Genomic DNA, 14,891 nt, shown 5'->3' on the forward strand with positions numbered 1-14,891 from the left:
TTTCAGTCTGTCCGCAGACTTTCCCTTTCCTTGGTCACTGTGCCAGAGGACCTGTCACCTCCGCTTAGACCCCGTGACTGCACATCACTAAACCAAGCACATGCCCTTGTTCACCCGAAAGCTGCGACCCTGTGGCAGGGCCACTCCCCGAGGCCTGCCGTACCTGGGCTGTTGAGCACGATTGTCTCGAAGCTTACCAGGACACTGCAAGGAAGGCAGAAAACGGATGCTCAGAGAAGTAGGGAACTTGCCCAGGGCCTCACAGGGAGCGGAGTTGAGCACAGGGAGTAGAGGCTTTCTGGCCCCAAAGTTGACACTCTCCCATCAGCAGTCCCGCACTGGGACAGGGACCAGCTGTCCCAACCTAGGTTCTCCCCACCCTGCTGTGTGCCCACTTCTCACCAGTTCCTGTGGGGACAGGTGTTTGCAACGTGTGCCTTTGGGAAGTGTCAGTGCGCTGGGAGGAGCTCTGTCCCACTTCTGCCCCTCCATCTGCTGGTTCTGTGAGTCTTGGGACACATCCCTCACTCAGCCTCTCTGGGCCCCACCACCCAGACAGTGAAAGCGCTGGATTGATAATCCATAAACGCTCTGCTATAATTTCATAATAGATTTCCTAGAAACTCATAGGTTTTCCATGTCTCATTTTTGTCTCTACTTGTTGGTTCCACAAAGCAAAACTTCATGTTTACAATAGGTCTTATCATCTATCTGTGTTGATGTTGACTGTGTTGACTAAGTAACTGTTTCTAGCTATGTTAGCCTTTTGCTTCTATAAAATGAACATTTGACACACATAATTTCAGCTATTTCTTTAACACTCCGTGTCGCCATGGTTGCATACGTAGGTGTCAGGTGCTGCTCTTAGACTAGAACCTGGTAAGACCCTGGCCAATCTTAACTTCTTAAGTTCAACAAGGATGAGCACAGAGTTGTCCTAATCTGGTTTATCAATGGCAGGGGAATTTATAAACAATTACTGAAATGCCTCATAAAATAAGACAACGTGATGGACAGACAGAGGGAAGCTATGTGATAAAGCCAATATGGCAACAGGTAAACAATTGAGCATGCCCTTCATGGGTACATGGTGTTCACTGTATAGCTAAGGGGAGAAATTGCCAAACTACTGGGAAATTCTGCAGAATTTAGAAGTAAAGTCTAAAGTCAACTTCTAGGGAAAAAAGTCAAGTCTGCTATTTTGGATTCCAAGAGTTACCCATGAAAGACCATGCAGGGGAAAGGCAGGCCCTTCAGTGGGCTGCAAGTATGGCACGCATCACCCATGCAACAGGCTTGGTGCACTGTGGCCCCAGGGCCAAGTCCGGGCCTGGCCACTGCGTGATCCTGTACCCCCAGCAAGCTAAGAGTGGTTTTTACATTTTTAAGTGGTTGGGGGAAATCCAAAGAAGAATAATGTTGCATGAAAGTCCTATGAAATTCAAATTGTAGTGCCTCTCGGTGAGGTTGAACTGTAATACAGCCTCGTCTACCAATTTACACATTGACCATGGCTGTTGTCATGCCACAACCACAGAAGTGAGCAGTTGTGACTGAGATGATAGGGCCCACAACACCCAAGCCATTTGCTCTCTGGCTCTTTACAGCAAACCTCTGCCAACCTGGGCTCGATAAGATGGAAATGTTCCTTGCCTGCTCTCGGGGAAGATGAAGCAGTCAGATTCCAAGCACGTGTGATGGACTGTGGTGACCCTCTCTCATGGCCTATAAGACTAACTTCCATTTCTTATGCTTTCCGAAGTGAAAAATTTTTTTTCTCTTATTTGCTGTAGTAGCTAAACAAGTTGGCTATGTCCAGTATTCCAGGGAAAGTTCTCCCACCATGCCCATTGGCCTCATCTGAGCTTTACACATTAGGTGCGGCTTCGAAAGAACTGGTGACCTGAAGAATTGTGTGTGTGATTCAAATCAACTTTGGGATGGGTTTCCCACAGGGAAAAATAATTGCCCCAAAGATGTGGGGATGGAGTAAGAAACACCTGGAAGCATAATCCACCTTTCTCAGTGGGTGAACTACACATGTTTAGTTCTGCAACATATTTCTTGCACATTTCCAGTAAGAAACGTGAACAACCTGATTCTGAAGTCCCATAAGTAGAAACCTGCAAATCAAATACTGTGTCAGCAAATATTAGTCAGGTGTCTTTAAGCAGGGCCCTGCTCTTGGTGAGGTTCCTCTTTTCATTCCGTACATAATCCCTGAGCACCCTTGCAAAGCACTGGGTCACCCAGGTGAGCCGAAACAGGTATGGTCACTCACGGAGCTCACACTCTAGAGGGGGAGTGATCACACATGTGTTAGTTACACAGATGCATGTGAAATGGCAACTGGGATGAGGACTCAGTGGTGGCGGTGGGGGAGGGGAGGGATGGGGAGGCTGTAGCAGAAGGACCCAGCCAAGTCTGGGGATCAGCCTTGGAGGTGCTGTTCAGGATTTAGAGTTTTTTGCCAAGAAACAATGGGAAGGCATCAAGGGGCTTTAGTGAGGAAGTGGAGTGATCAGGTTTGTGTTTCGACAATTTCACTCTTGCTTCCGAGTGGAAAATGGAGCATAGGGGACATGGTGTTTGTGGCATCACCAGCTAGGGGCTGTTACAAATTCCAGGCAAGAGATGCTGGTGTAGTTGGCTGGTAGCGGCAGTGCAGAGGGAAGAGCAAGGACTTCAGGAAGTACTGGGAGGTACATTGGCGGGACCTAGGGGCTGATTGGGTGCAGGAGGGCACAGGAGTGGAAAGGGTTGGGGAGGGAGCAGAGGGTCCAGGTGCCGTTGGCTGATACAGGAGGGGCCTGGCCTGGCAGGGGAAGGGAACCACACTGGAGAGATTGTGAATTTGGTCATGGCTGGGCATGTTGACCACAAGGCACTTTGGAGGCAGCCAAGTAGAGCTAGCACATGAGCACTGGCCATGTTTCTGGAGCTCAGAGAAGTGGCCGGGGCCGTCGGGATCTGGCCTGTGCTCACCGGCTGCCACATCCCACCACATCCTCCTCCTCCATCCCGGCCTGTGAGGTCCGCTCCAGCTTTCAGTGCAGAATCCAGGAGGTGCCCTGCCTTCTCAGGGATCCTGCAGCCACCCATCACCCACCCTGTGCTCCCAGTTCTCCCAGCCCTGGTGCTCTCGCCCATTCCCCCTGCAGCTCTCATTACTTGGACTACAGCTGGAAAATTACTGCTCTCTGTACCCCACCAGCATTGTCACAATCCGCCTCTGCCCCTGGCATCTGGACCAGTGTCCTCATGAAATGGGAAATAGGTAAACGGTAGACAGACAACCCAGTAGTTGCATTTAGCGTGTGTGTGTGTTGGTGGGGGGGGCGGCTAGGACTTTATGTCGGATGGACCCATGTGGGTGGCGGCCACCTTCCCTGCCATCTCCATGACTGCTGGTGAGCGCCAGGCTCTCTCCAATGGCTGTGGGGCTGCCCCCTCTGCGTGGGGAAATAGCCGCAGGCTGCTAGGTGGTCGTGGCAGAGCATGAAACAGGCGCCAGGTTTAAAGGAAGCATTGACAGATATTGAGCCGAGAAAAATGATACCTGAGTGGAGCTTATTTTCCAAAAAAAAAAAAACCAAACCCATAAATTACGGCAGCTATGGCAAACAGCAGGTTTTTAAGCCATACGTTAGCCATAGGGAGGGAGAAGATGAGTTCACAGGGTTTCCTATGTCAAGAGGACCAGGATCCCGGCCAGAGCAGGAACTGTACACATTGGGGTCTGTCTTTTCTTCATTCTACTCGTCTAAAAGGCTGGATGGAATCTGTTTTAATGAAATAATCTGTAAATGTGAATGCCAGCAAATACCTTGGCAGGAGCACGTTACTAGGTATTAGATGCCGTAGATGCTAGCGTTTTGTGCATGGGATACCCAGAAGCCTACACATCGGTGTCCAGGATACTTGTGTTTTTCTCCACCATGCCTTAGTATATTTATTTAAGCATGCTGAGAGTTTATTCTGAACTCCCTTGTTAAGCTGTTAAGGATTGCCATCACTGGCTTGACAGAGATGAGTCTTAACTTCCTCACCAGCTTCTCCTTGTGTTCCCTCCTGGATTCTCTACTTCAAGTATTTTACTTGCAGCTTGTCTCAAAGTGCCAAAGCTTTGCCCGTTCGTGTTTTTGAGAGGGCTGTTGACGGGAGGTCAGTGCTCTGCCTCACTGACCATGTGCTTGTTGTCCAGCACTGCGGGCGGCACCCACGGGGAGCAGTCTGACCCGGTCTCTGTAGAGCCAGCAGGGAACACACTCAGGGACCCTGTGATGCTGTCACAATAGGGACCCACCCACCAAAGCATCAGCAAATACCTCCCGGCTGCCGCAGTCCTTACATTTTCTTCTTGCTCTTAAGACTTGGGGAGTACGGGGGGGGGGGGGGGCGGGGCGGGGGGGACGCCTGGGTGGCTCAGATGGTTAAGTGTCTGCCTTCAGCTCAGGTCCTGATCCCAGCCCTACATCGGGCTCCCGGCTCAGCAGGGAGTCTGCTTCTCCCTCTCCTTCTGCCGCTCCCCCTGCTCGTGCTCTGTCTCTCTCTCTCTCTCTCTGTATCTCTCTGTCTCAAATGAATAAATAAAATCTTTAAAAGAAAGAAAAGACTTGGGGAACACGCATAAAATGCCTGGCCCTTCAGTGCACCGCATATGCTTCTTTGCTGATGTGCTCATTGTAAAAATATCACTCTGTTCGTCACATTTTTTCAGGACTTAGGCTATTTCTTTATTTTTCAGGCATGAAAATGAAAAGAAATTAACTACCAATTTAGAGTCTAAAGGTAAGAGAATTCATTTTGTGTTTTAACGGAGAGTTGTTGAGGACCTTTTATTTGTTTTCTGCACCCTCATGTAAGGGCTGTGATGGTGCCTATGATCACAGGGGGGCCCCTGTAGCTCCCCCCGGGGTGGTGTGGTCTCTGAGGGGATTGGAGGGCTGCTCGAGGCACCATTCTTCAGTGACAGGGCTGGGACCTGACAACACACAGGGGTGCCTCAGGCCATGTGGCTTAGCATTCTAATTTGCAAGTATGAATTTGCGGGGTATCCTGGCCTCCACATCCAACTGATTGCCAACAGTGGTATATTCTACCTATGAAATGTTTTTTGCCTCTGTCCCCAACCTCACAGCTAATGCCCCACAAGTACCCACTGCTCATGACATGACAGGGCTCCTTGACTGGTTTCCTCACATCCAGCCCCTCCCCAAGTCCTGATTGCCCTCCACCTGGCCACCAGCATCTAAAACTTCATTGAACCTTCTTACCTTCCTGGTGAAAAATTGCTAATGCCCCCCACTAGGTGCAGGATAGGGTCTATAACTTTCTCCCTTTGTGGTCTGGCCTTTCCCTTCTTTCCAGCTCAGTTCCTTCCAAGGTCTTGTCCTCTTCGGGTCGAGTCACAAGCAGCTTTTTCCAAATATAGGCATACCTCAGAGGTATTGCAGATTCGGTTCCAGACCACTGCAATAAAGCCAAATAAAATTTTTGGTCTCCCAGTGCCTATAAAGGTTGTGTTTACACTATACTGTAGTCCCCTAAGTGTACAGCAGCATTATGTCTAAAAAAAAATGTTAATTAACATTAATTAATTTAAAATACATTAATTTAAAAATTATTAAACACTTTATTGCTAAAAGATGCTAACCGTCATCTGAGCTTTCAACGAGTCATAATCACTGATCACAGGTCACTGTATGAAATATAATAATAACAGAAAAGCTTGGAATAATGAGGAAATTACCAAAATGTGACACAGAGACACAAGGTGAGCAAATGCTGTTGGAAAAATGGTGCCAATAGACTTGCCTGATGTAGGGTTGCCACAGACCTTCCAGTTGTAAAAAACACAATCTCTGCGAAGCACAGGAAAATGAGGTGTGCCTGGACACCACACTTGCACCTCTGTGCCTTTGCTCATGCTGTTCCTTCCCTTTTCCTTAGCACCGTGAGCTCCTATTCAGCTTTGAAGCCCCAGCTCACAGGGAGAATTTCCTCCACCTCGCATGCCAACACTGTGGCATGTCCCCTGCAGAGCTTGGGCTCGTTCTACTTCTGTCAGCCTAGACCCCCTCCCTAGTGGGCTGTGATCGAGAGCATGGGTGTGAGTCTGACAACCTGGGTGGGACTGGTAGCTGGAACATCCACTAATGCTGTGATTGGGGCCAGTCTCCGCCTGTTTGCTCAGTAGATGGAGGCATTCCCAGGTTGGTACAAGGGTGAAATGGGCTGGATATAAGAAGTCATCACAGAATGGCAGGCAGTGAGTGCCAAGGAGATATCGATGGTCATGGAGATGGTCAGTGTAGCAGACTGTGTCCCCCCACATCCCGTCCGGCCGCCTTGGCGATCACAGCGCATCTCAGGCGCGCCTGTGGCCTTCAGCGGGGACAGGCAGCCCTGCACATCTGCCTCAGGGCTTTGTCTGGCCACAGGAGCAGGCCCAGCCCCCAGGGCCAGGGAGTAGATGCCCTGCTTGAGAATAACCCTCAACCAATGAGAAATGGAAGTTGGTCAGTGAATAACCCCACCTCCTTACTCTTTGTTGGGACAGTTTGAGGAGAGTTCTGAGTCTCTCAGAGGGTGCCCTACAGGACTGAGCCCCGTTGTCCACTGCCCGCCCCCTCGTGAACACACCCTCTCTTGGCTTCCTCTCTTCTGCATTGCTCTTCCAGCCCCTCCCGTTGTTCCCAGGATCACCTCCCAAGTAACCGTGTGCACCCACGGCCTGGTCTTAGCACACACCTCACTGCTCTTCTTCCCCCGTGCCTTCCCTTCTCCCCTCTGCTCTTGTGGAGACCAGAGGGGATCGAAGTGCCAGAGCGGCTGAGCTGAGGCGGGCCCAGGCCTGATGAAACCCCCAGCTGACCCTTCCGTGGTAATCCTGGCCTTAAAGCCCCATAGGAGCTGGGCACAACAAAAGGGGAAGGAAAGGGCGCCTGGGTGGCTCAGTTGGTTAAGCGACTGCCTTCGGCTCAGGTCATGATCCTGGAGTCCTGGGATCGAGTCCCACATCGGGGGTCCCTGCTCAGCGGGGGGTCTGCTTCTCCCTCTGACCCTCTTCCCTCTCTTGCTATCTGTCTCTCATTCTCTCTCTCTCAAATAAATAAATAAAATCTTAAAAAAAAAAAAGGGAAGGAAATATTCTGCAGTGTTTTCCATAAAAAACACTGAAATGTGTGAATTTGTGCAGTACTGACACGCATTCCAGATGCATCTGTCAGGTTCATCCCTCGGTGTCCCTGGTAGGCCTTTTGCAGGCCAGCGCTCTGATTAACCTGTCCAGCTGATGAAGCCCAGCTGTTCAGATGGAGAGATGTTAAATAGCTGCCTGGTTTTCTCTTCCAGCCTTCTGGGGTGAGTCTGATGACAGTAACTCAGAAATTGAAGCTGCCTTACGTCCTAGAAACCACAACACATCCACCGATGATTTTGATGATTTTTATGACTAATAAGCAGTAACAACTGTTGGAAATAAAGTCATCAAACAAACTAAAACCCTGTGTTCATATGTGATACCCTAAATAAACATGTCTTTTTAAGCTTTCTAATTGTTTGATGGGAAAACTTAGGACCGCATTGCTATTGAGGTGAAATTTTGTGGCGTAAACATAAACTAGCATATTCATTTGAAGTGCTATCAAAAAGCAAAGTGATGAATGCAGTGCCCATCAAAATTCAAGTTGGTTTCTTTGTGGAAATTGACAAGGTGATCCTAAAATTCATATGGAAATCCAAGGGAACTAGAATAGCTAAAACAGTCTTGAAAAAGAACACCAGAGTTGGGAGTACTCACACTTCCCAATTTTGAAACTTACTTAAAAACTGTAGTAATTGAGACAGTGTGGGACTGGAATAGACATATAGATCAATGAAATATCGATTTATATATAATCTAGATAATCCAGAAATAAATCCTCACATATGTGGTCACTTAATTTTTGACAAAGGCATCAAATCATTCAATGGGAAGAAAATGATCTTTTCCACAAAGGGTGCTGGGACCACTGGATAGCCACCTGCAAATGAATGAAGTTCACACTGTATACAAAATTAACTCAAAATGGATCAAGACCTAAATGTAAGAGCTAAACTATAAAACTCTTAGAAGAAAACATAGGTGTAAATCTTTGTGACCTTGCATTAGGCAATGGTTTCTTTGTTATGACACCAAAAGCCCTTAACAGAGAAAAACAGATATATTGGACTTCACCAAAATTAAAACTTTTTTGCTGCAAAGGACACCATCAGGAAAGCAAAAACAATGGGAGAAATACTTGCAAATCATAAACCTAAAAAGAGACTTGTATCCAGAGTATATAAAGAATTTTTATAACTCAAAAGGACAACTAACCCAGTTTAAAAATGAGCAAAGGATCTGAATTGATGTCACTCCAAAGAAAATATACAAATGACTAATAAACACGTGAAAAGATGCTTGACATCATTAGTCATCAGGGAAATGCAAATCAGAATCACAGGGTATCCTCATTCCCATGTGATGGCTAGAATCAAAAAGGTCAAAAAAAAAAAAAAAAAACAGGGGCACCTGGGTGGCTCAGTCGGTTAAGCAGCTGCCTTCAGCTCAGGTCATGATCCCAGAGTGCTGGGATCGAGCCCTGCATCAGACTCCCTGCTCAGTGGGAAGTCTGCTTCTCCCTCTCCCTCTGCTGCTCCCCCGGCTTGGGCTCTCTCACTCGCACTCTCTGTCTCTCAAACAAATAAAATCTTAAAAAAAAAAGAAAAAGGTCATACAGGTGTTGGTGAGGATATGGAGAAAACCCCTCACACTGCTGGTGGGGATGTGAGACGGTGCAACAACTTTGGAAAATACTGGCAATTCCACAAAAGGGCCAAAAGGTGGGAAGCAGTTATCAGGGAAATCCCCGTGTTACCCCAGCGCCTGTGAAGCCCAGTGGGATCTCAGGACAGCCGGCACAGCATCTGGAGCATTTCTTTGGGTGTTTACGTAGATCCCATTTGAAAAATAATAGGTGAAATAAGTAAGTTTCCTTCAGCCCTTTGACCCAGGAAGTGGAGTGTAATTCTTCCCTCCCCCGCCCCCAGCGTGGGCTGGACTTGATGACTCATTTCCACTAGATACGGCCGACACCACTAACCAAGTCACCATAGTTTAATATCACCAGTGAGAGGTCATGTGCTTGTCACACCCCTATTATACTGCGGCAAGAAGGATACTTTGCCTCTGTGGTGTTCTCTCCAAAAACTCAATAACCAGAATCTAATCATGAGAAAAAAAAAGAATCAGACAAACTCCAATTGAGGGACATTCAGCTAAATGTCCTGTTCTTAAGACTGTCAAGGTCATGAAAATCAAGAAAAGACGGTGTCACAAGCCAGCGGAGACATGATGACTAAATGCAATGTGGGATCGTAGGTTGGATCCTCGAACCAAAAAAAAGGCATTAATGGAAAATTTAGGGAAACCCAAAGGAAGTTTGGAGTTTAGTTGACAATAATGTACTAGTGTGTGTTCTTAGTTTCTACAAATGAACCATGGTAACGTAAGATCAGGGGGATGTAACATTAGAAACCAGGTAATATAAGAACTCTCTGTATTACCTGTATTATCTTTGCAACTTTTCTAAGCTCTTCTAAATCTAAAATTATTCCACACACAAAAATCCAGCAGTAAACATTGACAAGTGGGTGATATCCTTCCAGACTGTCTCTGTGTATAAATGTTTGTTTTCTAAATCATTTTAAACATTTCTACTTTTAATTGTAAATCTTACCAGAAAATAAAACAGCCCTTCAGCCAGGACACTAACCAGGTATTTGTCAGCAGTGGTAACAGAAAGCACAGAGTCCTACATCTGGACACCTTTTACTGGAGATCACATGTCATGTGTACTAATGATGATCCAGAAAAAATCCTTGGTTTGGTGCTAATCCACCACTTTGCTAACACTTAATCTTACTTCTGAATAGTGGTAGAGTAGTCTTGGGGCCCAACACCGTTAGCAGGCAAATTTTCCAGCTAAATTTAATATTCTTTTTTCAGTTACTTTCTATTTTTCTCAAGTGACCCTGATTTAAAATGAATAGGAATAATATAAAGTTTCCTTTTTATATACGTTTTAGGGAAAAGAAGATAATCAACTTTTTAAAATACACTAAGAAGGGGCGCCTGGGTGGCTCAGTTGGTTAAGTGACTGCCTTCGGCTCAGGTCATGATCCTGGAGTCCCGGGATCGAGTCCCGCAACGGACTCCCTGCTAGCAGGGAGTCTGTTTCTCCCTCTGACCCTCCCCCAGCTCATGCTTTCTCTCTCTATTTCATTCTCTCTCTCAAATAAATAAATAAATAAAAATACACTAAGAAAATAACAGTACAAGGGATAGGAGGGCTTGGCTAAGTGGATGGCTAAGCTCTGCTCTGCTGTGTTCACCAGACAATTCTCTGATCCATTTTGAGGTCTCCAGGGCCTTCAGTTTCTGGAGGGTCACACATGGACCCGTGGCTGGTCTTCTTTACCCAGGTAGAGGCAGTGGGACAGTATAAGTTCATAAACTCTTTATATGAAAAACTCCCCTCTACCCTTACACCACTACCACAACTCACAATGCTCCTGACCCCAGATGTGGGGGGTTCTCCCACACCAACCAGTTCCCTGACACTGGCTGGGTGTCCTGCAATGCGATTCGATTCTGGCAGCACCTGCACTTAGTGCAGACCTCACAGGTGAAGGGCTCAGTTCCACAAGAATGAACCCCTAGTTCAGACACCAGCCACAAGTCATAGGTCCCCAGGTTACCCACAACTTCTGTCAGACTTGGCTGCAAAGCTGGATTCCCACAGTCCCTCCTTGGTTCTGATAATTTGCTAGAATGGCTCAACAGAACTCAGGGAAACACTGAATTCCTTATACTGGTTTATCGTAAAAGGTGTGATAAAGGACACAGATGAGCATCCAGATGGAAGTGATGCAGAGGACAAGGTATGTGGGAAGGTACACAGAACTTTCTGCTCTCGCCAGGCTGGCCACTCTCCCAGCAACCCCATGTGTTCAGCAACCTGGAAGCTTCCAAACCTCATACTATTGGGAATTTTAGGGAGGCTTCATCATGTAAGCATGACAGATTAGCATCCCCACTTCTAGCTCCACCCCCTTTCCAAAGAACATGGGGCTTAAAGTTCCAAGCTCCTCCTCATGGCTTGGTCTTTCTGGCGACCAGCCCCTAACCTGAAGCTGTCAGGAACCCACCCAGAGTCACCTCAATAGAACAAAAGCCCACTCCAGTCACCCAGGGAAATTCCAAGAATTTTAAGAGCTCTGTGTCAGGAACCCAGGGGGGCAGAGACCAGTATATACATTTTCTATTATTTCCCACTGGTCTTCCAATTTCTAAATCAGATTTCAGTGAGCTTGGTTAATGTGAAGACCTGATGGAATCAAGCACCAGAGCTCAGTGCTGAGGACTCAACTCTGGGGGGGGGGGGGGTAACTGCCCTCCAGCACCTACCAACCAAGCTTTAGACACGGCTTGAACATCTGCTCACTAGCAAGCCTCTTCCGACACTTTCTGCATGTCAGGCACCGGTGTGCTAGTCACTGGGAATAATACGAAGATGGAGCTAACAGTCATTAACCTCGGGGTGCTCACACTCCAACGAGGGAGAGAGAGCCTGAAACATGGCACATTATGTACAGTATGTTATAGATAGATGATGATAGGTAGATAGATAGATAGATAGATAGATAGATAGATAGATAGATAGATAATAGATAGATGATAGATAGATAGGTAATAGATAGATGATAGATTGATAGATGATAGATAAGCTTACACATACACAGGCTCAGAGGAGTGAAAAAATTGTCCCTCCTGGGTTGAGTTAAGGAAGGAGACATTTGTTGGGATGGGGTGGGGCTGGGGGAATAGGGACTGGAGGCAGAGAAATGACACTTGCAAGGCTCAGAGGCACAAAAAAACATGTGTAAAGGAAACGCAAGCAGTCATTGCGTGAGGCTAGCACAAGACACGTGTGCAGCAAGGATGAGCACTGAGTCTGTGAAGGCAGGCAGACACATCAAGAGAAGGGAGCAACTCCAGCTGGGAGGGAAAGAATTTGTGTGCATTATCTACAGATGTCAAATTTCAAAAAAAAAAAAAAAAGATAGAAGTAAAACCAGTGAATCACTGAAGTAGTAATTTGTAAAACTCTGTTGTGCACATACCAAATGGTTTGCAAAGTGGGGGAGCACTGAAACCATAACATGGGATGAGGCTCAGAGGTCTGTTGTTGTCAAGTGACTTATATAGTGCGGAGCCAGGGACTATTTATTCTTCACAGTGATTGGCTACGTTAGAATTTTCTTAAATGAAAGGGAATTGGTTAGTGGCTACCACATATCACCTTGGGGGAACAATTTAAGTTTCACTTATGATTTTCAGAGGCATAAGCAAGAAGTGAAGTCCAAGTGAGCCTCTCTTGTCTTACAAAATAAGCTAAATTAAGATTTGCTTGATGACTAAAGTGGTTTTGTCCGCTCACAATTTTCAAGACTGGTCTCTGTATGTGTTTTAACAGACAATATGATTGTCTACAAAGAAAATCAAGAGACTCTAAAGGCAAAGTGTTAGAACCAGTAAGCTCAGCAAAGTTGGTGGTTTTTCATCAAAAATCAACAGTATATCAATACACTAAGAAAACCAGTTTGAAAACCTTTGAAAGATGTCATTAACAGTAACAACAAAAATGATACTCAAAAAGTCTAAAGTTTATAAGGGATTATTTAAAGATAAATTTTTTAAATTTTTTATTTAAATTCTATTTAATTCATGTACACTGTATTAGTTTCAGGAGTAGAATTTAGTGATCCATCAGTTGCATATAACACCCAGTGCTCATTATATCACATGCCCTCCTTAATGCCCATCACCCATTTACCCCATCCCCCCCACCCACCTCTCCTCCATCAACCCTCAGTTTGTTTCCTATAGTTAAGAGTCTCTTATGGTTTGCCTCCCTCTCTGTTTTAATATTATTTTTTCCTCCCTTCCCCTATGTTCATTTTTTTGTTTGTTAAATTCCACATATGGTATTTGTCTTTCTCTGACTGACTTATTTCGCTTAGCATAATACCCTCTAGTTTCATCTACGTCATTACAAATGGCAAGATTTCATTCTTTTTAATGGCTGAGTAATATATTCCATTGTGTATATATACCACATCTTCTTTATCCATTCATCTGTCAGTGGACATCTGGGCTCTTTCCATAGTTTGTCTATTGTGGACATTGATGCTATAAACATTGGGGTGCACGTGCCCCTTCGAATCACTATGTTTGTATCCTTTGAATAAATACCTAGTAGTACAATTGCTGGGTCTTAAGGTAGCTCTATTTTTAACTTCTTGAGGAACCTCCATACTGTTTTCCAGAGTGTCTGCACCAGTTTGCATTCCCACCAACAGTGTAAGAGGGTTCTTCTTTCTCTGCATCCTCACCAACATCTGTTATTTCCTGAATTGTTAATTTTAGCCTTTCTGACCAGTGTGAGGTGATATCTCATTGTGGTTTTGATTTGTATTTCCCCGATGCCAAGTGATTTTCAGCATTTTTTTCATATGTCTATTAGCCATTTGTATGTCTTCTTTGAAGAAATGTCTGTTCATGTCTTCTGCCTATTTCTTGACTGGATTTTGTTGTTGTTGTTGTTTGGGTGTTGACTTTGATAAGTTCTTTATAGATTTTGCATATTAGTACTTTATCTGATATGTCATGTGCAAGTATCTTCTCCCATTCCGTAGGTTGCCTCTTAGTTTTGTTGACTGTTTCCTTTGCTGTGCAAAAGCTTTTTATCTTGATGAAGTCCCAATAGTTGAATTTTGCTTTTGTTTCCCTTGTCTTTAGAGATGTGTCTAGCAAGAAGTTGCTGCAGCTGAGGTCAAAGAGGTTGCCTGTGTTCTCTTCTAGGATTTTGATGGATTCCTGTCTCACATTTAAGTCTTTCATCAATTTTGAGTTTATTTTTGTGTATGGTGTAAGAAAGTGGTCTAGTTTTATTCTTCTGCATGTGGCTGTCCAATTTTCCCAATACCATTTGTTGAAGACTGTCTTTTTTTTCCATTGGATAGTCTTTCCTGCTTTGTGGAAGATTGACCATAGAGTTTAGGGTCCATTTCTGGGTTCTCTATTCTGTTCCATTGATCTTTGTGTCTGTTTTTGTGAATACCATACTGTCTTGATGATTACAGCTTTGTTATACAACTTGAAGTCCAGAATTGTAATGCCTCTAGCTTTGGTTTTCTTTTTCAACATTCCTTTGGCTATTCAGGGTCTTTTCTGGTTCCATACAAATTTTAGGATTGTCTATTCCAGCTCTATGAAAAATGCTGATGGAATTTTGATAGGGATTGCATTGAATGTGTAGATTGCTTTGAGAGCATAGACATTTTAACAATATTTGTTCTTCTAATCCATAAGCATGGAATGTTTTCCCATTTCTTTGTTTCTTCCTCAATTTCTTTCATAAGTGTCCTATAGTTTTCAGAGTACAGATCCTTTACCTCTTTGGTTAGGTTTATTCCTAGGTATCTTATGGGTTTGGGTACAGTTGTAAATGGAATCAGTTCCTTGATTTCTCTTTCTTCTGCCTCATTGTTAGTATAGAAATGCAACTGACTTCTGTGCATTGATTTTATCTCCTGCGACTTTGCTGAATCCCTGTATCAGTTCTAGCAATTTTGGGATGGAGTCTTTTGGGTTTTCTACCTAGAGTATCATGTCATCTGCAAAGAGTAAAAGTTTGACTTCTTTGCCAATTTGGATGCCTTTTATTTCTTTTTGTTGTCTGATTGCTGAGGCTAGGTCTTCCAGTACTATGTTGAACAAGACTGGTTGAGAGTGGACATCC

The 14,891-nt window shown here is 45.1% G+C and overlaps 1 protein-coding gene across 3 annotated transcripts in view; it reads left to right on the plus strand.

Moving 5' to 3' along the window:
• The window catches only part of KIZ (kizuna centrosomal protein), a 130,207-nt gene extending 122,652 nt beyond the window's left edge, over nucleotides 1-7,555 (plus strand). For all 3 annotated transcript variants that reach the window (XM_032419309.1, XM_032419310.1, XM_032419311.1), the window contains 2 exons: nucleotides 4,748-4,791; nucleotides 7,357-7,555. In XM_032419309.1, coding sequence (XP_032275200.1) covers nucleotides 4,748-4,791; nucleotides 7,357-7,460 — 148 coding nt within the window. In that variant the 3' untranslated portion in view covers nucleotides 7,461-7,555. The remainder of the gene's footprint in view (nucleotides 1-4,747; nucleotides 4,792-7,356) is intronic.
• The last annotated feature ends 7,336 nt before the right edge of the window (nucleotides 7,556-14,891 follow it).

Source organism: Phoca vitulina, unplaced genomic scaffold (assembly GCF_004348235.1).
Source record: "Phoca vitulina isolate PV1807 unplaced genomic scaffold, GSC_HSeal_1.0 scaffold22, whole genome shotgun sequence".
In the NCBI taxonomy this organism is placed as follows: Eukaryota; Metazoa; Chordata; class Mammalia; order Carnivora; family Phocidae; genus Phoca; species Phoca vitulina.